Source organism: Diplotaxodon limnothrissa, linkage group LG18 (assembly GCF_057381915.1).
Source record: "Diplotaxodon limnothrissa isolate DT_005_m linkage group LG18, D_limnothrissa_male_GT1.1, whole genome shotgun sequence".
NCBI classification, from domain to species: domain Eukaryota; kingdom Metazoa; phylum Chordata; class Actinopteri; order Cichliformes; family Cichlidae; genus Diplotaxodon; species Diplotaxodon limnothrissa.
In genome coordinates this window covers 28,300,065-28,325,218 of record NC_140613.1, presented here as the reverse complement: position 1 = coordinate 28,325,218, position 25,154 = coordinate 28,300,065, and the positions used below count along the sequence as shown (strand labels likewise).

The window sequence follows — 25,154 nt, the reverse complement described above, 5'->3', positions numbered from 1 at the left end:
CACATTGTTGTTAGTCACCTTAATGACAATAATTTTACTATTCATTTTTGATGGACTATCAGTTACTATCCTTTACTTTCTCAAAACTACCACAACCAAACTCCATCGAGTTAAAAACAAGTTAATGGAAGATGCTGGTTGTGGTTGGAAACCCGCTTTCAAACATGACAACAAAGTATGGAGGCACTGGTTTTTGATATGCTAATTTTTGTCTTCATGCTGGAAATAATTAATGGTCATTAATAATTAATGAAGTAACTGCAACCATGCAACATGGGTAATTGCATGCAGCTCTCTTACTTTACTAAAGTCAGAGGAAACACTTTGAAAGCTACAAGCATGCAACACAATTTTAACTGCTGTTAAGTTTGGTCAGAGTTAGATTACAGGCTGGTGAGTCTTGTTTATTGGTCCTTACAGATCCTTTTGTGCAGCTCTGTCACTGTGACTTGTGCAATGTGGAAAATATATATGAGTTTCAAATTGCCTGGATTCACCTGCTACAGTAGTTCTACCAGTTCTTTGCCATCCCTCCAGCTGGCGATGCCCTAAAGGTCAGGTTAGTTAGTTTATGCAAAAAAAAAAAAAAAAAAAAAAATCATGAGAGCAGAAGGAAAACATTCAGTACTACGCAAGCTGCTGTATTTTAACTTCTCCATGGATGCAGTTTCTATGGGATCCCCACCTCTGACAAAATCTTCCTGCTAAATAATGACAGCCCCTGACTGCCCCCAATCTGTATGACATAGTCTAAAAGACAAAACAAAAATATAAATACAACTAAAGTACAAGTCTCTCAAAAGTCTACAGTTCTTAAGTGGGATAAAGCTCTTTCTGTCATATCCCGTTTTTACGGTAGCATTGAGAGTTCAGCCACAGTTTAAAAGTACTTTTATTGTTTTCTTCATTTGAATCGACAAATACAGTAAATTGAATCTTTTTTCTTTGTAGGCGTCAACGCCCTCGTGTACTGACGTTCACAGGTGATGTTTCATTGGTTACTCGTTGGCTGTTCAAGGTAAATCCTGTGTGGGAGGGGGTGGGGGAGCAGGAGGAGGAGGAGGAGGGAGACTTCAGGAGCGGAGCAGTTCACGCCGCTCAGAGCGCAAGACCGCACAAAACCAGCCGGTGCACTCTTGCAGTCCTGGGACGGATTCTCATTGTACTGTCACCAATTTTTTTTCTTCCTAAAACTATTTTTTAATGGTTTATATATTTCACTGGATATGTTGGTGGGATTTTCAAATGGCATTTTCCTCCTGTTCTCCTGCGTGTTGCTGGAACCCGTGAGTACACTCCGCTTAAAAACTTGACTTTTCTCATGACCTGATCTTGGGCTCGCTGTCAAGATTGCCTGATTTAGCAGCGTAAGCTTGACCACGCAGGTTACTGCGATAAGCCAGCAAACGGGTTTAGGGCTGATACGCATGCGGTCCTCCAGAGGTGTGGATGCAGGGCGCACCGCTGTGCCCCCGTGTGCAACTTAATTCCGTTTAGCATGTGTGGATGACGGGACTAATTTGGGTGTTTTTTTAAGGGTTTATTTTTTTTTTCTTTTTAAACCTAAATTTTTGGAACGAAGTTCAAGTTCAGATAGTTCTTCGCTCCAGGTTTCTCTTTTCAGCAGCAAACAAAACGGTGGTCCTTGACTGGGATCGTTATTGGGGGACATTCATTGTCCTTTTATGACCAAGGTTAAGATGCATTACCAGGCGAAACAATGAACTTGGTTTCCCTTCAGGACACCATGGTAACGGCCCCATTTGTCTGCCTCTGCAGCCTCTCTGGTCCTCACCACGATTCTCTTCAAACTGTCTAATGTAGAGAAGCATGTATGAATCATACTGGAATTTAGATAAAATCCCCTACAATAGAACACCTGCACATCATCATCTGTGCAAACTCACAGACTGTTGGGCTCTTTAGCACATGAGTTTGATAATAAGAACGATGATTAGGCTGGTGAAAGTTTCCCTCTTTCCAACTTGCTTAAGGCTGCACTGATTGGTTAATGACAACCTGTTGTCTGGCCATCATCATGGGTAGGGTTGCCAACTCCCTGAAAAATAAATAAGGGACACCTCGTGGCCAGGGCCGGGCAACCCAGTTGTCTTCACCCTTCCCAGTGTGGTAGCTCTTTTTTTGTGTGTGTGAAATTATTTTTTAACCATTTGACTTGAATTTGATTTAAGCAGATGCATATTCTTTGTGATATGACCATATGGGAAACAAATGATCATTTAGCCATTTATTTTTAGCTCAAAATGACAACATTAACACAGTAAAACAGGTCTCTTTCTTAAACAGAAGCCTGTCATGCTTAACTTTTGAGAATATAAGTAAATCTTTCTTTAAAAGAACTCTGTCCTGCTTAACTTAAAATTATATAAATTAATAGAAAGCAATAGAACGAAAAATATTCTTGTAACAGTGCACATATAGTGCATTTAGTACAATTGGCTTCAGTTGAGGTATTATTTCAGCTTTTCTAATGCTAATCAGCTGCTCCTGTTTGTAAACCCGCTTGTTCCCATGATTACGCACCTTAAGTCATCATCATTATTCATCTATGTATTACTTTTATGTATTATTCATCTATTTGTTGTAATCATCCATCCTTGCAGTTGTTTATTACACAAAATAAATGATATTATCACACTTCTGGCCACATAGCGCTGATATTCACCGCACATGCCCATATTAACCTTAACCAGAGGGTTTAAACAACAAACCAGTGTTTACATACCATATCTGCTTCTGCCGTGGCCTGGTGGACAAAAAATTGGTTAAGGGTTCCCCGAGCTTTCACGCCCCTCATGTTCTTCTTGTGCCCACCACTAGAAGCATGCCTATGGAAAAAGTGCGCCGGCACACAGTGCAGTGCGCTTTATAGGTGTTATCGTGCACTTTCCCAGCCAGGTGTTTTCCTTTTCCCAGTCCTCCCTGTACTTTTGCAGCCTTTTTTTTTTTCTTTCTCTGAGTGATCAAACATTGCTGCTCTAATGCTGGGCTTACACTGTGCGATTTTTGGCCCATTTTGAGCCGATTTTTGAGTCGTGCGACCGATTTGGTGATCGGCCCGATTTTGGCCTTCATCGTGCATCGTGTAGTATACGTGGGGTAACGAGAAGCGATTAACACCTCACGACCAGCTCCCGATCATCAATCGCTCGTGAGGGTGTCACCACAGCCGCTCACACTGCTCATGCGCAAACACGTAAACATCGGTGAAAAAGACGGCGCAGCACGGCTGTGCAGCGTGTGATCTGGACACAAGTGATGGAGGCACTTGTAGAACTTTGGAAAGCTCATCCGAGCCTTTTCGATGTGGCATCACAAAATTATCACGACCACAACAACCGTGAAAATAGTTGGATTTACACTGCTGCTCAATCACAGCTGCCTGATCATGTTTTTCATTAGCAATTTAGCAAAGTTGATGGTGGTGGTGTGTCTGTGTGAGTGAAAGACAGAGAGAGCGAGCGACAGATTTTCTGTTATAACCTTCATGTTATGTTGGCACAGTGTGAGCACTCAGGTCGCATCAGAGCATCGTGACCTGCAAACTTCTAATCCCTGCGAGTCAATCGTGCAGTTTGAGCAAGAGCTGAATAACGTGACTGAAAAAAATCGCAGTGTCTGCCCAGCTTTAGGTGTACTGTCATCCGAGACGTGCACCGCAGTGTCGGCGTTTGTTTCCCTGTTGGCCATGCTTGTTGTTGTGGTCATCTGTTGTCTTCCGGTATTTTCTCCGCAAGCGACCTTTCCTCGACCAATGAGATAATCTGAATTGTCATACTCGAATTGTCATAAGTGTGCTGTCAGCTCATTGGTCACAAAGCAGGAGAGGGGCTGGGAATTATGTTTTCAAACAAAGCGTTAATTCCATTAACATTTATAGACTACTTTTGATTCTCACTGTATTACGGGACAAAGTGCGTCCCTTATTAGCTCAATACGGGACGTGTACTTTTGTTTCTAAATACGGGACGATTCCGTTTTTTAAGGGACGGTTGGCAACCCTAATCATGGGTGAAGTGATGCTGCAGAGCCTGCAGGTGCAAGATAAATCATAATCTAAATGAGGAAGTCATCTTCTGTATGGAGAGAAACTGGAGTCCTATGGGCTCATTTCATGGCTAACAATAGCCACAGAATACCGACTGATTAATGCGATAGAGAGGAGACTCATATATCCAAGTAAGAGCAGTAAATCTTCTGCTCCTGCAGATGGTCTGTATACGTCCCAATGGTAAATCCTCATATTTCACACCGAATCACTTCATAATTCCCAGTACATCATGAGGAATGAGGGATATAATGGAACGGGTCATCTCACGCGTCAAAGTTAAAGATTCACTTTTTGAAGTTCATGAAAAAAAACTTTGCAACAACATTTCCTTTAAAGATTAACGATTTGTCAAATGGTGCCGAAGTTTTTTTTGCATGCACCTGCACCCTGTCAGTGCTGCTAACACTTTTTAAAAGGCGACCACTGGCCAAAGAGAAGTATGTAAAATACATGCAAATACTCTCTTCACAGGTGTTTGCAGTGGCCACACAGATGTGCGACATGATGAATGAAATCGATAAGGAGAGGATCATATGCGAGGCTCAGATTGAAAACAGAACAACAGGTATGTCAGATGCTTCGTATGTGTTTACCACGAGCTACTTATTCTGTCTCATCTTAATTCACTAATGATACAAGTGAGCTCTGATTGAAGTGACACAGTGAACTCCAAAGACAACAAAAGCTGTCCAAGCCTCCCGTCTGGCTTTAGATTTACACCTTGCATGATTGAACACTGTTTTCCACCTAATGTCAGCCCCTTGTCACATATGCAGATTCAGTTACAGAGAAAACTGATCCCGTTTTTCATTTAAAAGAAATGCTATTAACAAATGCTTTTACAGTGCAACAGTGAAGCTCACCTGATCTGTAGTTTTTTTATGCTTTTGTTTTTTTGCAGCACATTATACACAGTGTGTACATGAAGATAGTTGTGTTTCATAGAGCCTCTGTGAGTGACTGAAACACTGTTGGAGGCATTATGGGACTCTGTTTGTTTCCACGCAATGCAAAAGTAATTAAACTCTCATTATGTTTTTAATTTAAATTTGTAATAGGTTTAAATGTTGTCAGATCCTCAGGGTAATCGTGCAAATGTACCCTGGTAAGGAGATTTTTCATTGCGACAAACTGTTGAGCAGGTGCGCTGTGAAAGTGGCGTGAGCCGATTGTGCATCCCGGGAGGATACACACTGTGGAAAGACACGGAGATCTGTTGAATTCAAATAACAGCGTGTAACGAAGGGCACAGAGCTTTTTTATTAGTCATCGTGACAGCATGTTAACTCAGGTCATCTGCTGTTATGGGCCCAGCATGGCTGTAATGCCAGCTGACCTAAACTCACACGTATTGGCTGCCATGGGAACGCCAGTGCTCCGCCTTCACCTTAAACAGGCTGCTGTTTCCCACTTGAGGGGATTCATGTGTGAAACACTGAGCAAAATGTGAGCAAAATTAAGTTTCTCTCTATCTTTGGGCATGTGAGTTTAGGTAACATGCTTGTTTTTGGTCCCTCTCCTTCTTTGTCTCTCTCTAGGTTGCAGTAGGATCTGGGACAAAATCACCTGCTGGCCCAGTGCTGATGTGGGAGAGGTGGTAACCATCCTTTGCCCCAAATTTCTCTTCTTTCACTCCGAGGATGATCGCGAACGTAAGAATCAAGCTTGCAATATACGTTGCATATAGGTGTGTGTTTTAAAGAGAGTTAGAAGAGAAAAAGCACATTAGTTAATTTTACTCTTAGAAGGTTACAGTAATAAGTTAGTATTTAGTTATTTGACTAGAAAAAGTGAAAGCACATGGTAGAATCCATACATTTGTGGTGGAAAGTCACTGACACCTATTGGTAAATACATAGAGAAATTATAGAAGGTCTCAAAATGCCCATTTTTGCAAAGGTATCAGCATCAGCACTAAATTAAAGGCAGTTTCTTTATACTTGCTTCACCTCCCCATCAAGCTTCATGGATGAGTAATCTTGCAGACAGACAGACGGACAACACTGAACATGCACCTCAGTGATTTCTTAAATATATCTGTGACTTAAAAAATATTTACAAGCAGAGTTAAAGCTGCTCTAAGTCATCTTTTGATATAAACAACAAATCTAATATCAAGTCATAAAAGTAAAAACGTTACCTGTAGCAAATGAATGCACAGATTTATCATCCATTCAGTCCCCAGTAGCAGAACGTAGAAACAGTCCGAGGAAATTTCCCCCAGAATTGCAGGAGACCAAAATCAAGCTCAGAGGACAGAAAATATTGGTTTTACTTTCGTCATGCAGACGGAAACAGAACTCAGTATCTGCAGAATGCAATGGTTTGCTATCATTCGCTAACTTTGTGTATAACGTAGTAATATGTCAATGATCTTTATTGCAGTGGTTGATGTTACAGGGCCACAAACCTGTTGACCAATTTTGAATTTCAAAGCCTTTATGTTTTGTATTTCTGGCTGTTGTCAGAGTAGCCTCAGGCTAAAGAATAATTTGCCTTCATCTCATCCAGTTTACTCTTAATGTTCTTGATTGTAATTTAGAATCTCCAACTAAACTACCATGTTTTGGGGCTGTGGGAGGAAGCCAGAAAGTATCCTTGCAGGTACACACAGAAAGGCCCCAAGAGGCTAGTGGCTTTGAACTTTTGACCTCCTTTCTGTGAGAGAACAGTGCTTTCCACCCCACCACCATGGCACTATTGTTGTAACCAAGGTGTGCATATGAGAATCTCAGAAAGCACAAATTGCCGCTCTGGAAAGCAGATGGGCTAAAGCAGGAGAAGACCCGGTGCCACTTCTGTCAGCTAAGAACAGGAAACTGAGACTACACTTTGCACAGGCTTGGAAAAAATTGGACAACAGAAGATTGGAAAAATGTTGCCTGGTCTGATAAAGCTTTGATTTTTGCTGCAGCATTCAGATGGCAGGGTCAGAATTTGGTGAAGACAACATGCAAGTCAACAGTTCAGGCTGGCGATGGTACAGTGGGATGGAGGACATTTTCTTGGCTCGTCACAAAGCTCAGATCATTTCAAACTGGTTTCTTGAACATGACAGTGAATTCACTGTATTAAAATGCCCTCCACCATTACTACATGTCAATCAATAGTAGGTAATGTAGGTGAACAGAAGATTCATGTCATGCACAAGCAGCTATGGTGTCAATATGGACCAAAATCACTGAGGAATGTTCCCAGCATCTTGTTCAGCTTGTGCCACTGACAATTAAAGCAGTTCTGAAGGGAAAAGGGGGTCCGGCCTGGTACTAGCAAGGTGTATCTAATAAAGTGGCCTGTGAATAGTCACCTAGTTGCTAAGATGCTTTAAAGTCTCTAAAAAATAACAAATCTATCTGAGAATTTTAATGTAGTTTGGCAAACATGCCACATTCAAGATAATAAAAACAATTTCAGTCTTAAAAAGCCTATAAATAGTACATCACATGATTACTAAGCCTTGTAATGCCATTTTTCTTTTTTATGTCTGTATCCATGAGTCTGAGATTAACCTGAAATTAAATGTGTATTCATGGAAACATGAGTTAAGCATGGGATATTAAAATGAATCAGAGAGATGCTGGCGTGCTGCTCATCTCGATCCCTCCTTAACTTCCATTTTGTTTTTATTGTTCCAAATATCCCTGCTATTGAGCCTGTGCCAGTATCATCACGCTCCATATCTGAGACCAGAAATAGAAATTATGGAGTGTCCTAGTGGCTCATGCTCATGATGCTATTTTGGCCCTACAATCTCTTATCTTTTCTACCACCACATCTTGAATATCATAAATAATACAATAAAATTCAAAACAGTAGCAGGAAACAAGATAACAACTTCCCATGTAGACGCCATACACTCATTAAAGAGCCACACTGGTTATTTGTTCTTTATTTGGTGAAAGCCTAACAGGGAAGTTGTGCTAATTATCTGTAAAGGAAAACACTATCCTGGGAATTTTCTGGCTGAATTGCACCATGTCTGTACAGTAGTTCCTGGGAATGTACCCCTTCGAGTTTCCTCAACATCTCCATTTGTCAATAATCGCCACGTAGCGTCTCCTCAGTTAATCACGAAGTAAGAGTTGATGGAGATGTTTATTTGTAGTTGACTGGCAAAGGGGCTTTAATTTAAAATTGGAGCCTTGAGAAATGTATCAGGTACAAACAGCCATAGCTGTAAAATCCCAGGTGTGGCTCTTTATAAAGCTATGCTAATCATAAAAAAAGAAGAAGTTTGCAGTGGCTAAATTTACCACGCTTTGTGTAATATTTATTGGCGGTGACAACAAAGCTGCATGTTTGAGCTGTTTGTTTTCAAAAATAATATTTTCTTGATTTATTCGTGTTTGTAAAGTTGTGGTTGGTCCGTTAGCTCAGCTCCTGCTGCTGATAAGACAGTGAAAACATATGAATAAACCTCTCCCTTCTATATTCTGAACATAGTGGCCGAGTTGTAGCACTAAAGGAGACGCTATACACCGATCAGACATAACATTATGACCACCGGTCTAGTATTGTGTTGGTCCCCCTTATGCTGCCAAAACAACCCTGAACCATCGACGTTAGCAACAGATCCTTTAAGTCCTGTAAGTTGTGAGCTGGAGCCTCCATGGATCAGACTTGTTTGTCCAGCGCCTCCCAAAGATGCTAGTTTGGATTGAGATCTGGCCAAGTCAACACCTCAAACATGTTGTGCTCATCAAACCATTCCTGAACCATTTCTGCTTTCAGCCACAGCTATCAGGGGATACAGTTTCCATGAAAGGGTGCACATGGTCTCCAAGAATGGTTTGATAGGTAGTACGTGTCAAAGTAACATCCACATGGATGTCAGGACCCAAAGTTTCCCAGCAGAACATTGCCCAAACCATCATACTGCATCTGCTGGCTTGCCTTCTTCCCATAATTCATCCTGGTTCCAGGTGTTCTCCAGGTAAGCGACACACACGTATCAGTCATCCACGTGATGTAAAAGAAAGTTATTCAGTTAAGGTCACCTTCTTCCATTGCTCCATGGTCCAGTTGTGGTGCTCGCGTGGCCATTGTTGGCAGTTTACAGCCTATACACAACGACTGATGTCTGTGTATTCTGACACCTTTCTATCATAACCAACATAAACTTTTTGGGCAGTCTGAGCTTCCGTAGGTCATCTGTTGTCCCCACGTGCATCAATAACCCTTGGTCATCCATGACCCTGTCGCAGGTTCACCACTGTTTCTTCCTTGGACCACTTGTGAAAGAGACTAACCACCGCAGACCAGGAACACCTCACAAGAGCTGGACTTTTGGAGATGTTCTGACGTTCAGTCGTCTAGCCATCATAATCTGGCCCTTGTCAAACTCACTCAAATCCTTACGATTTGAGGACAAAATGTTCTCTTGCTCCCTAATATATCCCACCTACTAACAGGAGCCACGAAGAATAGATGACCAGTGTTATTCACTTTATGAATGATGATGTCAGTGCTCATAATGTTATGCATGGTCAGTCTACACCAGTAAACATAATATTTGAAAATTCAAATTTGATATCATGTTAGTACTACCCATAATATCCTGACTCCCCTGCTCCGAGTGCACTTCAGTCGTTAATTAAAGATGAATTTGACTAATAGCACTTTTGGATATTTTGTATAGATAGATGTATAGATGTAATAATAATATCATAAAAGTGAATTGTTTTGGTCAACAGGATCAAATAATGAAAATCCAGACTGAACAACACATATGAATCCACCCATGTATTACCCACTTTCATAATGGTACATAGTCTCAGCTCTGTTCTATGTGCACTGCTTGTCTTTGGGAATGTACAGGACACTTTTCAGTACAGCATATTTGCTACGCCCACATTTAACCCCAGAGCCATTATCCGGTTCTATAACCGGATAATGGCGTGCGATGTCTTGCTACCATCTCCGGGTTGAATTGCAGGTTTCCTGAAATGTTGTTCAACAGTCTGGAACAGACGTTGAGGTATGTTTGCTAATATTTGATGGGTGTGCCAAAAGTCTTACCCTGTCAGCAGCTGCATATACTGTAAATATATATATATAACACCTGACATTTAAAAAAGGTGGAGAGCAAAATAAACGAGCTGCCACAGGTGTAGCGCACCTGCACTCGTACTTGTTAATGAAAACACTGCTTGTATCATATACTGAACCTGGAAAGGAGGTCCTATAGCTGTAATCTAGCCAGTACTTGCGGAATATGCAGGGTACATTAGAACATTTTGTACCATCGAGTAAATATCAGCTACATGAACACTCAGTAAGGGGAAGAAAGGTTGTGTGGGAAGCTGTTATGTGGCCCAGATGGGAGATAGTATGATATGAGAGCGGATAGCACTCCAGGGAAAAGACGGGGCAGATGAAGAATCACTGGATCTGTGGGGTTGAAGTCAGAGGAGGCATATTTCACAGACATGTCAGGAGGTTTACAGGATCAACAGCCCCCTCTGTGCAGTGTTGTGCTGCATTGATGTGGACCATATCAATTATGCAGCAAATCACCTTATCAGCACAGGTGTCTGATGGTTAAACCTGGTCTACATTCAGGTCATGAAAGAAGGACTACTGAAGTGATGATGAACGTGCATCACTTTCTGTGCAAGAAAGCAGGAAAAAAAAGTTTACGTCATTGAACCACTGTGTATTTTTCCTGTTATTTAGTTGTCGAAAGCTCTTTAAGGCCTCGGCAGGTTACAGACACACGATGCATACATTCTTCTTTGTAAGCGTGTTTCACAGAATGTCACGAAGTCTAATTTAACCTCACTCCTGAGAATCGTTGCAAAAGACTGAAGGTATTGACACATCCCGAGCTATTCATTTTATAAGCCTCACACACAAAAACAAGCATTGCGAAACATGGCGCCATAGAGATTCGGGTTCATAAATTTAGTTGAGACAGAGTTGCCATTCTCATGAACTCTTTACCTAGCAGATCTAACACAAACATGCAGCCATTCATCTCTTTTAATAGCGCTCACCCTCTCTACAGGCTGAGAATGACAGAGTGCCCAGCTGTCAACAGGTTCACCTACATGCTGCAATGTGAATTTGACATGAAGTTGATTTATAATAATACTATGGATCAAACATTTCGATATACTTAGATAGGATAAGGCTTTGACTGTACAATACTGGAGGGAAAAGCCAAGAAGTAAAAAGAAAATAAAAATGATTATGGGGTGATGAACTTGAACACTGAAAATCCTTGCAGTCATGTTTTGGGGAATGATGAAAGCATTCTTCTGGCAATCCCTCAAACAGGCTAAATCCAGTGGTGGCATGGGCTGAAACAGCAGGGGCTTAGCTTCGCCTTTGTGTCTTGTCATGTTGTTTGAGGAAGCTAAGCCTCCATCTTCTCTGCATTACGCTGCTCAGGTATTTGTGAGCGAACCAAATTTTGGTGCCAAATACATTCTAAGACTTTGGCTTGTTGGTCATTTCCCAACTCGGTGCTGATTTGATAGCGGCTGCGGAGTGATACAATTACGCAATGTGTGGAATGTCCTACATGTTGATTTCCACAGCAGCATTCAGGACGTGGATTAATTTGTCACCAGATCACGGAGCTTCCATTCTTTACTGGTAGGAAGGGAGATGAGGAAAGAAGTATGACATAATAAGAGACTGAACAAAAAGCACAGAGCAGTCAATCCATGCTTCAAGATTAGACGCTCATGAAGGGAGGGACATGAGTTTTCAGGTCTAATTAGTTCATGGATCCATTTCTAGCTTTCGTCACACTGTAAAAATCTAAATCCTCTCTGTATCATATGCCACATATTCTGCCTTTCTATTACATATGCAACAAGTGTAGAGGACGTAAATAGGACCCAAAAAGAGGCCTTTTCAATTGTTTTTGCTTTTGTTTTTCCACAAAACTTCGGAAATAGAAACTTTCTGCTGTAATCTGCCTAGCACTGAGGTCTGACCTGTACTGTACAGAGCTCCACTTATCTGTGCAGGGTCCTGCACTCAGCTAAGCAGATTTGCAAAAGTATAGACTTTCTATACTTACGTAGAAGTACAGATACTAGTGTTAAAAATACTCCAGAAAGCCTCTTAAACGTACTCACAGTAAGAAAGTGAAAAGTAGCTCCTTGAAGAACATTTCTACCACTTATTTTTGTGCAACACTATCTGAACCTTGTGCTCTATCATTGTAAAAATAAAATAATATTAGTAGATGTGAATATAAACTTTATTCCAGTCTAAATTTGAATTCTAATAAAGCTTGAATCAGGTAAGTAGAACATGAGCAGAGAAAAAGAAAGAAAATGAAAAAACAGCTCTATTTTGTGTTTCTTACATTGTAGAGGATTCAGCATGTGGGGAACCCTGAAATCAGTTGCCTCAGTGTGGGGAAAAGAATCATAAATCACAATAATTTCTATTGGGAGCTCCAGTAGATTTTCTTAGTGTACAGGCTGTGATCAGCTGATCTGCTGCTTCAACTGGATGTAAGCAGATGTTTTATGAGTTGTCTTGGCTGATTTCCATCCTCGACACTGACAGTACAGTGTGTATTCTGTCTTTTTTCTAGAAGGTATAAAATTGGTATGAAGGTGAAATTCGCTGAATGAATCTCAGCATCATCAGCTTAACTTCAGATTCATCTCTGCTGCACTTTATGTAACCTAACTCTGACCATGAAACCACAGCCACTGTGCACCAGTCACACACTGTTCTTTACTTTAAACCCCTCACAGCAAACTAACCTGTTTATTCTGCAGAGGATTTTCATGCAACCTTTAAATAACACAGCGAGTCTACGTCAGTTTGTTTTGCAGCAGGTTTCACAATATGAAAAAACGTAATGTCATGTGTACAGACCAGATATCTGATTTAAAAATGTGAGAACTTACATGTAAGCTTTAAATTTCCAGTTTATCAAACACCACTGATCAGTCCTTATCTTTAACCCCTCTTCTTCCTTTCCTGTTCTGTCTTTCTTATCTGTCTCCATCTCTGAGTGAAGTTAGCTCTTTCTTTTCTCTCCCTGTAAAATACAGCACAGGAATACTGGACCTTTAGCTAGCAACACACTGTGAGACAAACTGCACACAAACAGTTTATGTGTTTGCTGATGTTTGTTGAGCTGATAGCAGCGTTGGATTTGAAATTACCTGAGAATTTAAAAAGATCACTTCTGTGGGGCTAGCTAGATGCTGAAGTACCACAAACATAACTTATGGACACCTGCAGTTGTTCCAGTGTTGTGCCAAAAATAATAATAATAATAAAACAAACATATAAAAATGCAGGCCCACTTTAACCCCTGACTATGGCCCACACTTTTGCCTCTTTCATCTGTTTTATACCACATCCTCTGGTGATTAATACACAAGCAGGACTGCCTTTCATGTGTTTCTGTTTAGGCTCAAATAGGTTTGATGTTTGGAGGCTCGCAGTGACGAAGCTAAGCTCCATTCTCCTGTAGAGCAGGACATACATATCTATGTCTACAGACATATCTAATCTTCAGCACTTCCAATACAGAAAATCTCTGGCCTGCTGTACGCTACTCCGGACAACTACTGGACTCAGCTTTAACCCAAAAAGCTCTTGCTGTAATTTCATTTACTTCATTGTTCTCGCAAGTTTGACTCTACACTTAATTTTAAAAAGTTCTATCTTTTGTTACCGCAAATCTGCAACACTGTATTTTGGTCATGCAGTTTTTTAATTGTCAGTCTAAATGCACCTTTCACCTCTGCCCTCTGTGGGCAGAACAGACCAAAATATCCCTGCTTGACTGATGGCCACCTGGTGTTTGTGTGTACAGCCTTCACATAATTAAGAAACAGATGGAAGCAAGTGCACATGGGAATTGCCTCAGCATCTCTGAGCCAGTTGGGCGGCTGAGCCTCTTCAGTCATTCATTCTGTTTCCTTTGATTATTTGGGTGTATTCCAGGGAGACATGAGTCTCAGCATGTTTTAATTAAATGCAGTGGTATGTCTGCCCTGCAGCTCTTACAACTCCCATCTCAACAAGCACTTTATTGTACTGTTAAAGGATAGCAGGAAGAGCGGCGTAAAGAAATATCAATAATTTCCAGTGTTGTTCCTCTGTCCCTTTTCTCATTAGGTAACCTGTCAAAGACCTGCACTGCGGATGGTTGGACCTCAGTCAGCATGGACTCCTACATAGCAGACTGTGGATATAATCCCAACACCACCATGGATAGCCATGAAGTAAGTGTGGCAACTGGAACTTTAAGTGAAATGTCCCACACCTGATGACCTGTGTACTGAAACGTATTGTTACAGGAGGTATTCTTCCACGCCATCAAAGTGGGATACACCATCGGTCACAGCGTGTCGCTCATCTCTCTGACAGTTGCTATCGTCATATTGTGTCTCTTCCGGTAAGGTGATCCATCGTAACACTGCTTAATGTTCCCACATAAAGACAATCAAACACCTATTAAAGCAAGAAAACCCCGTCGATCTCTCATTTCCTGCATTTTATTGAGGTCTTACAGTCTTTTTAAACAGCAATGTAACTGGATTAAGTGGGAGAAGTCGTCCAAATGTGGGTGGGTGCAAGCAGTCACCAAGTCAAACCGTGAAGTCAGATCACTTAGATGAGCATCTGTTATTCACTGTATGCTCTGTCCTGACCTTAAGGTCACAAGGTCGTGGAGAAAAACGCATGTGAGTGATTGTTGGCGTAGATCATTAGAACAGGTTTAAGTGGCAAGTGTGTGTAGCGTCTAATAAACATCAGCTGGCTGTGCTTGCATTTCAGGCTGTTTGTGTGTCGCGGGCTAAACAGCAAGCGCTGTGTTTACTCTTTGGGTTTTTTGACATGTGATCGGGTTTGCATCCTGGAGCGGAGACGCAGGATGTTGGCAGCGCCTGCTGTTTATGTCGGGGTGCAGATGTGGCGTTCATGCAGCTGAGCGATACTTCATCGCAGCTCAACTGTCCTGCTGCGTTTACGCAACTCACCCTAGGTCATCGTGTCACGGGGAAGGTATTTGTTTGAAAGCAGGCAAAAGAGAGAATTTACATTAGTGACATTTTCTCAGCACCCCCTGCTTCTCTCCCCCTACACACCGATTTGTTCTTGTTTGTTTCCTTGCTCCGCATCCCTGATAAATATTATGTCCCTGAAAAAGCTACATCCAAAGTGGGAGACATGCAGAAAGCCTTTCATGACAATTGCAGGGTTTAAATGAATTGTGACATTTAGATAGCAGCACAGCAGAGCACGGTGGTAGGAAATTACAAGGCGATAATCGTGTACACTAAGTGCTTAGAATGGCTGCTGTCCTGAGCTGAAACGCACATCTGATCTGTGCTCATCTGAACTAAGTCAGTGAAGTTTCTAGTGCATATTCTCTTGATACACGCTTTTTTTCTGATGATTTCCGAGACACATGAGGAGCTCATTCATTGTAACCAGTCGGGATGCATTAGGAGTACTTTGCCTGTTCATTTTCTGTGTATTTGTATTCTTCTTCAGGAAGCTGCAGTGCACAAGAAACTACATCCACATGCATCTGTTTGTGTCTTTCATACTGAAAGCTGTGACTGTTTTCATCAAGGACGTGGTTCTGTACGAAGTCGGCGAGACAGATTGCCAAGCATCTGTGAGTACGCCGTTCACCGTCCTTTCTCTTTGCTGCTGAAAGCTCTGCAGGATGATTTTTCTATTATTGAACTGGTTGCGCGAATTGATTTCCCTCTCTGCCTAACTGAAGTTCGGCATCGTTGCTCAGCAGCCGCTTTCCCACTCTGACTTTAATGCTTTGTCTCAAAGTTTACTCAGCGTTCTGGGTGTAGCAGTGTTTGCCGAGGCACTTCTGCTCTTAAAATGATGTTTCCCTTTTCATCTGTGCACCAGGATGTTGTGAGAGTTCCTGTTTGCCAAACATTAAGCCTGAACTTGAACATTAAGCCTGAACTACAGACAGCTTTGTCAATAAATCACATTCAGAGTGCTGTATTGACTTTATTACCACAACATGCCACAACGTCATAACTGATAAGTTAAGTATTTAGATAAGCTCCTAGATGTGGCATTGCTCCCTCTTATGTGATTGATCAAGTCACCAATGTTAGTGCTGCTTTCTTGCCACTTTATTACCAGAGAGGACTGGATCAACTCGCTATAAATCACCCGCTTTACTATATCACTAAGTGCTGTTGCTTAATGGCTGAGTTTAGACATTTCTCCTTCAGGGTACACCGGCTGCCCTGACCTAAACACAGCTGCTAAATATCTCACAGATTTCTAAACTCCTCAGTGAAAAAGCAAAAACAAAAGGAGTAAACTTTTGTTTACTTGGTGTAAGGCGCACTGCTTAGCTTGTAAAAATACAGTTGGGGTGAAAGCGGAAAACCTCGCGCAAAATAACACAGAGAGTTGCAAGAACACACATTCCTAGTTTTAATCTAACCCTGGAAACAAATCAAATGTTGTGTCACCACTTCATTTATGTGGATAACTAACTATAGACAGACCTGATAAATTGAAAATATGTCCTGTTTAAATTATGTCATTTCAGGACATTATAAAAACCTGGTCTTTAGAAGGTCTTAAAATACAACCTAAGAAGAAATATGAAACATGACATATTAAATACAATTTAAACCAAAATGCAAGATGCAGTGTGTGAAAAATTAACTACACCCTTACTGCTTCCAATTAAGGAAGGAATTACATGGATAGGTAGACTGTTCAATGCTCAGAAACTGCAAAAAATCCAAGGGCTACATTTTAAACTCAATAGACCTCAGTTAGTGTGTTAAATGTTAAAGTTCATGACAGTATATTTAGAAAAGGACTGAACCAGGGTTCAAGTATTGTCAGGACAAAGCCTCTTTCTTTTAAAAACCAACTGTCAAGCAAAGTGGAGGAAGCATTATGATTTCGGCTCGCTTTGCAGCCACAGGACCTGTGAGTCAACCATGAACTCCTCTGTATGCCAAAGTATTCTAGACTCAGATGTGAGGCCAACAGCCGAAGCCTGGCTGAAACTGGACCATGTAACAGGATGATGATCCCAAGCAGAGCAACAAATCTACAACAGAATAGCAGAAAAAGAAAAGGTTTCAATAATTACAGTTCAGATCTCAACCTGACTGAAATGCACTTGTCATGGTTAGTGCTGTGGGGCAGGCAGGAAGGAGGACCCAAATGCAGGACTCACAGACGGAGGGTTAAACTTAACGCGCAGCTTTATTCCTGGGAAAAATCTCGAATAGAGAAAACAAAAAGCGAAGCATAATAACTAGAGCTAACAAACTCAGGACTCAAGGAACTGGAAAACAAGAAACCTAAACTAGAAATCAGGAGCTACGGAGACTAGGAACACAGAGGAAACGCACAGCACTGAGGAGGTGTGTGAAGGTTAACGACGTGACAACAAGCAGGGGAAGACTGAGGACTAAAATACACAGGAGGATCACGAGAGGATGGAGAGCAGGAAAAAAACACAGCTGGGGCAAATCAGACATAATGAGACGAGGGAAGATGTCTGTGAAGGTTCTCAGTCATCCATCCGAGGGAAGGCAAAACTAGATACACTGACATAGGACACAGAAAATACGACACGTACACTCAGACACATGACTGACTGGGGAACAAGAGAATAAACCCGAGGGCAGAACTAAATCTAAGAACTAGAAATCACAAACCCAGAAGAACTAGAGAGCTACAAATGCAAAACAGAAACCGAAACATGGTTATAAACCAGGGTGAAACCAAAGATTACTAATCCCCATCCTCTCGTGATCCTACCAGTGTATAAGGACCCTGACAGCACTACTGGGACCTTAAGAGAGCTGTGCATAAATGAATGCCTGCAAACTTCAATGAACTGAAGCAATGTTGCACAGAAGAGTGGGCCAATAACCTCAACCCAGCAGGACAGAGAGTACCAAGCAATGTTACATTTGATAACAATGAAGAACATGGAAAAATAATAGAACAACAGTATAGTTTGATAACACTGAAATAAAACTAAGTTGCAAACATATGCATTTAATGTGTATCAAGTGTGATTGTTTATCTTAGATAAGTGAGAATGACCCTGATGTTAGTGGAACAGAAGCTCCCTGACAGCGTTAGAGAGGCTGGTTCTGTGTAATGTTTTACACTGACAGTACTTTGTCTGTTAAATATGTTAAATATTCACATTGTTCTGAACAAGAAAACAAATCCTATAATTTTTTTAGCTTGGCCCACGGGGACTAAAACTGGCCTGGCTAGTTTAAAATGTCTAGTCTGTTATGTTGTCCTCATCTTTTTAAAGGTCAATGCATTTCCTCTGGATATACCTTTAAAGTGTGAATGTTTTAGGTAAAAAATACATCTCTGCAGCCGTGTTTAACGTGATATGAACGAAAAGTTAAGTAAATAATGCCATCAGAATTGAACCATATGTTGCTGCTGTACAATAAGGCAAATTCCACAGTAAAAAGGATTTATTTTAAACTTGATATCTAATACAAGCATCTTAGGACACTTCTGCAAACAATGCTGGTTTTAGTTTTGAAACCTTGTTCAAGTGTGCATGCAGCAGGACAAAACTGAGACTTTTGGAAATAATGGTCCAGGCACCCACGTGTGCTTCCTGTTTATTCGTCTCAAAAGCTAATCTAACACATTATGGATCGGCTTACAAATCTTGTTGTGATGTCATCTTTCTTGTGTGGGTACTCCACTCTGCCACCTGCTCAATTATATGCTTTTAGCAATAGCTGCAATTCACAATCATTAGCTGAAAGTGCTTTATGTTGTGAGGTATAACCAATGTTCCCTCTAATTTTTCATGTGTCTGAGCGAACACACAAACCTCCTGAGCGGTCCCTTGGACCACTGTGAGCAACATTAGACGTGTGCACTGTGGTCACGCCAGCATCGAATCCATCCAAGTTACATGGTTTATTAAAATAATCAAATTACAGCATTTACATTTATGTTAGACTACTTTTAATTACCTGCTTTAGCCCACTTACAATGAAAATTTAAAAAAACAAAAGAAAATCTTGAAAACAAAACTTTCTTTTTTTCTTTTCTTTTTTTAAAATAAAGCTCTGACCAGTATTATGAGAATGAGTCTGTGGTCTGAGAGAGAGTCCTGTAACTCTCTGTCTGCAAAATACAGTAAATAATGACAAATGTTGGGCAATTAATTATATAGTTACTTCTTCAAAAAAGTAACTGAGTTATGCAAACAAAGTGTTTTGCAGCTGTTTACCTAAAAATGCAGTCAAGGCAATTTTTAAAAAATAAACATTTCAAACTATTTACAGAACAATCAGCTGTTCTGCATCAAATTTGATGCCACACAAATTATTTGTGCCACTCCAAAAATAATTTCTGTCCACTATGAGATAAAGGAGAACAACAGCCTGATACCTGCAGGCCTGACAACAGGAGATGTATCACTGCTGTAACACTCAGCAGTCGCCTCATTGTTCTGACACACACAACAAAACTATTGACTACACTACACACTGACTACACACTAACTACACAAGATTTGCGCTAAACGTCGCAAATCTCTCACATCTCAAAACACCGCCGTCACTCCTAAAACTCCCCCCTTCCTAAACAACAAAATGCCATGTTGCCATATCATTTTTTGATTGGTCGACATGGTACATTTTTCCACCAATAGGAAAGAGTGGGGGTTTTTTTGGTTTTGTTTTTGCTCATAGGCGGAGAGTGCTTTCAAGCGTTTTCCTTATAAAATGCTGTTTTTACCGTTTCTTCCTGCAGTAAATATAAACAACGACAGTATTCAGGAAAAAACCAAACATTGCATATTTTTATCATAACTCTGGTTTTACGTGGCCTGTGACAAAGTGGGTGAGAAGACCATTTGTCTACATTCTTAGTTAACATTCTTGTTTTGATTTAACCATATTTCACATGTAATCTGCAATAGGCAAACATCTACTATCCCGGGTTTGTTTATGTTCTGCACTTTTACAGATTATATAATATAACATCTTGGTTTAAATCAATTCATGCAAGTTTGTTAAGTTAACATGTTATTTATTTCAACTGTTAATTTGTATTGTTTGAACTTACCTTTACCTACCTGTCTTCCAGAAGCAAAAGGAGGAAATGTAGTTCTATTTCCTGCTTTATACCTTCTGGGTTCATCTGAGGTCACAGGAAGAGACCAAGGGCAGGAGGGGAAGAATTCTTATAATTTAATAAAGTTGATTTTAAAGGGTTTATAAAGAAATAGATTTAATGTTGTGATATGTATTGATTACACCAGAGTTTATGTTGCCAGTCAAGAGGAGTAGTAGAGGATGAATATAATCATGTTCATCTCACCTACCTACTGAATGGAATAGTCCAGAGGAGAAAGTGTTTGATTAAGGGGACTATTTAAGCAGACGAACTCAGGTGTTTCAGAAGAAGGGTTCAGGTCAGTGTAGCTGTGTGCAGTTTGACCTTAATTTCCGGTGATTTAAGTTCAGTTATGTTTATTTGAATTGAGTTTATTATAGAGTTGAGTTTCTTATTTGTTTCTTTGTAAATATTCTTGGGCCACAGAATGGTGAATAAATCACTTGCTACACTGGACAGCATCAGTCTCCTGCACTTCTTTGACCGCTTAAGTCGAGTCCTACCACATGGCCTATCAACACAATTTAAAAACTGGTATAAAGTCCACACTTTTTCCGTCAGTTGTTCCGTCTGTCCTGCTCCTGCTCTCTAACCTTAAGTTGTTTGCTTAGCTCAGCTGATTAACAACTTTAGGCCGTCTTGATAGTGAGAGTGGAATTTTAGGCTTCTTCTAGTTCTGTTTAACTCAATAACAATATTTGCCTGAAAACATTTTCCCATTTGGAGTTTTAAGTTATGGTGCAGACATTGCAGTGGGTCAGTGTGGTTTCTCCTAATATTGCAGCAAGGAGCTTTAAACTTGGATTTCAGTTACATTTACTGCAGATTACAGATCTAAATGGTCAAATACTCTGTCAGTATAATCAGCCCAACTACAAGATAGCACATGTGTATTGACCTTTAATTGCTATTTTTTGTGCCCTTGGGATTAGTTTGCTAAAAACGTCCTCAAGTAACCTTTTGAATCATTTAAATGGAAATAGATTTATATATGTATCTACATTCATTTGCACATTTCTGGTAAAGCCAATAACATGTTAATGTTTTTTAGGTGGGATGCAAGGCAGTGATGGTTTTGTTCCACTACGGGGTCATGGCCAGTTACTTCTGGCTGCTTGTGGAGGGCCTCTATCTTCATGCTTTGTTAGCTGTGTCCTTCTTCTCTGAGAGAAAGTACTTCTGGTGGTACATCCTCATTGGGTGGGGTAAGTGTTAGCTCTCATGCCAGTTATTGATGAGTAGGCTTACAGGTCACTCTCAGAATCTCATTTGCAAGGGGATCGGATGTGTCCATTTGTCTGTAGTGTCAGTGCAGCCATCAGGCAACCTGAATGCCTTCATTAGTCTTTACTACAACCACTGGATCCGTCCTGAAGCCTATTGCAGCTGGCATAAGGCAAGAGGCTGGATACTTCCTGGACTGGTAGTTGGGCCTTCACAGGGCCAAGACAGAAATCATTCACACTTTCATACTTGCAGCCAACTTAGACTCATCAGTTACCCTAACATGCATATCATGGGACTATGGGAGGGAACTGGAGTATATATTATTTTATGTAAAAGAGGTTTAATACATGCAGCTGCTTCAGAGAAATACTGAACTTTCAATCTGCACATGAATGAGTTTTCCTTAGTTTAGCAGCAGCAGGCGGCTGGCACCCGTCCTCATTGTTAGAATTCAGTCAAAGAGTCCAGCAATGCTTTTGGAAGGCAAATAGCTTTATGTATGTATGGCAAACGTAACATATAAATAAATTAAATTCTTTGCTGAACTTAGAGATCAAACAAGTAGACCTGAACTGCTATATTTCAATTTCAACAGCAATTTGGTCCCTGCTTTCATCAAAATTCATATATTCATAAAAAAGTTGCTAGGTGGAACCTTTGAGGAGTTTCATCTTATTTTCAGTTAAAATCTGAAAATATTTTACCTTTTGATCCTTCAGTTGCCTTTGACGTATATATTCAACAATATTTATTTTCCCTTCACAGTGAAATAAATCTAGAAATAGGCTTGAAATGTTGTGTCTGCAAGCAGGAAAATGGAAACAAGCCTTTCCCACAGATACCCAGGATGAATCAGTATTGGCACAGAGCACACATGAGTCGTGTTAAGAATGATAAGATAAGATAAGATAAGATAACCTTTATTAGTCCCACACGTGGGAAATTTGTTTTGTCACAGCAGGAAGTGGACAGTGCAAAAGTTATGAGGCAAAAATTAGAATACAATAAGAATAAATACAGTACACAACTGTACAGAATAGAATAAAATAAAATACTATATACAAGCATAGCTAAAAAGCAATATTGCTTCAGCTGTAAACGCATTCATAAGATTAACAGTGTGCTCATGCCCAAATGTGGTACAGATAAATAAATAAGTATATAAAATAATCTATAAAATAAATCACAGAGCTGATCATTTCTCTCTGAGAAACAGAGATCATTTTAATGTTGAAATAACTTAGAGGTAATTCTGTTTGTGTTGTAATTTGTCTGCAGGGGCTCCGACCATCTTTATCTCAGCGTGGGCGATAACGAAGGCTTTTTTAGATCACCCTGGGTGAGTTCATCTTCATCATGTTTTCTTGTTGATTAAAGTGAAGTTATTATTTGGGATGCACTGATTGTGAAAGTCTTAGCCAATACTGATGCAGATATTAGAATTACAGTTCTGTGCAAAAGCCTTGAGCCATACTTTAGATTTTGCTCTGAAAATAAGTGCAGCGACTTTTTGAAGCGTGCATACATCCATGGAAATATAAGAAGAAACCAGAGTTTGTATCATTGTAATGATTTTCAATATTTGGTATGAACAAACTCTTAGTCAGCTTTCATGTAATTTCTTTAAGAAGTCTTCATGAAAAGTCAAAGCTCCTCTTCTTTCATCCATTACAAAGATTAACAGCTGGTCTTCGGAGCAATTTTGCTGCCTCTATTTACAGTCCAGTGATGTTTTTTTATGATCTCTTATTGAGAACTTCTTGTTTGCATTTCCTTTTTTCCTGTCAGATGCTGGGAGACAATTGATGACGGCCCTTGGTGGATCATCAAAACCCCCATTTTAATCACCATACTTGTGAGTCAGTGCAGCTCTTTGTGAGTAACATTCCAATCTCAGCTTAATGCAAAATTAACCAGTCTGCTACTTTCGTGGCAGGTGAACTTTTTCCTCTTCATTTGTATCATCCGGATTTTACGGCAGAAGATGAATTGCCCAGACATTGGAAGAAAGGAGTCCAATCAATACTCGTAGGTATTCAGTGCAAAATGTCAGCATCTTGATCATAGTGCAGGTTGCAGTCATTTCTTATCAGGTGATGCTAATTTAATTAATTTTGCTGCTGTTAGGTTTTTATTTTGACTAAGCTCTTGCACAGTGACAGATACTCGACTCTGGCCTTTGTGGACCTTAACACGGCTGAACATGAGCTTTCTCTTTACTTTTTTTTCCTCCCATCTCATGTTTTTAGGAGACTGGCTAAATCAACTCTGTTGTTGATTCCTCTCTTTGGCATAAACTACATTATTTTTGCTTTCATCCCCGATGACATTCACCCACAAGTGAGGATGGTGTTCGATCTTATTCTCGGGTCATTTCAGGTAACGTCCCTGCATTAAGTCTGCAACACTTTCCAAATGGTGCACAGAAGCAGGCAGCACTACTTATAGATGAATGTGCGGATTTTATGCTTGAAATATTGTGTTTTAGACGAAACCGCTGCCGCAAGTGGACATCCTTTCATTTGATTGCAAAGTTTTATGAAGATAGTTTGTCAGATGGAGCAAATGAATGCTTGGTTTTGCTGACATGTTTAACTTTGTACACTTGAATAACGAGTTTGCTCGTTTGCTGAGCATTAAATTGAAAGTAAACTCTGAGAGCAAAGTGCAGTGATGGAAGCTGTGCAATGGAAAGTTTTTCTCAATTTATAACCGTTGTAGTTCAAAGTGATATCTCCTGGGAACATTTCCCAGGGGATCTGGATGATAAACTTGCTGTCTGAGCCTGAAGTTGGTCGTCATTTTACCATCATTATTCATACGCAAGTATTTTGAGTGTTTCCCCAGCTGTGCGATCATGCTTATATTTATGTGCAACAACAGCTCTTACAGGGCGGAGTGTGTGTGTGTGTGTTTTTTCCCATCTCTTCAACAGGGTTTTGTGGTTGCTGTCTTGTACTGCTTTCTAAATGGAGAGGTGAGTAAATTCTAACAAAAAAAAGCTCTCTGAGATAAATTAGCTAAATCCTGTGTTTCATGCCTGCTTAACGATGCTCCTCGTTCTGTTTGTCTACCTCTCTGCTTGTCCTGCAGGTGCAGTCGGAGATTAAGCGTAAGTGGCGCAGGTGGATGCTGCAGAGGTTTCTGGGTGCTGATACTAAGTACCAGCAGCCCTCCATGGGCAGCAACGGCAACAACTTCAGCACCCAGATCACCATGATGACCAAATGCAGCCCCACAACACGCCGGACATCTGCGTGTCAGGAGCGCCTCTCGTCCATCTGATATCCAGTTAAAGTTACTGTCGCTCTTTGATTTAAATCCTTAGGCACTGAATGTGTGGCTCGCATACGCTGTTGCCACAGGATCGATATTGGTTACTGAGTATTTTTAGCGATTGCCTGTCAAAAATTGAGTGAGACTGAATTTTTCTTGCCAGAATTGAAAGGTAAAACCACTGTAATGAGAGGCCTTTGGTTAGGGAGGTCTGCACCAACAATCTGGTTTCTGATATTTGTATGAAAGCCAATGTCATGTGGAAATATGTACAGATGGGCTCATACTGCATATTAGTGCTTTGTTGATATCTGGAACTGGAAAAGGCTACAGGCAAGTTATAAAAAGTTGGTCCTCAGTGTAACAATAATGACAGTAACGTGCAAAGAGAAAGCTCTTCTTAACCCTCATGGACACTGAAGTGAATTCAATGTCCTCTGACCAATAACACCAGAGACAA

General features: G+C 40.5%; 1 protein-coding gene across 1 annotated transcript; it reads left to right on the top strand.

The window, feature by feature from the left end:
- The first annotated feature begins 1,226 nt into the window (after nt 1-1,226).
- Nucleotides 1,227-24,703, top strand: LOC146613916 (vasoactive intestinal polypeptide receptor-like). The gene is made up of 13 exons (XM_085379107.1): nt 1,227-1,286; nt 4,544-4,637; nt 5,611-5,724; nt 14,177-14,283; nt 14,359-14,456; nt 15,560-15,686; nt 21,243-21,396; nt 22,697-22,757; nt 23,207-23,273; nt 23,355-23,446; nt 23,668-23,797; nt 24,354-24,395; nt 24,512-24,703. Exons 1-13 carry the CDS (start codon nt 1,227-1,229, stop codon nt 24,701-24,703), a joined length of 1,338 nt encoding a protein of 445 aa, XP_085235233.1.
- Nucleotides 24,704-25,154: the final 451 nt, after the last annotated feature.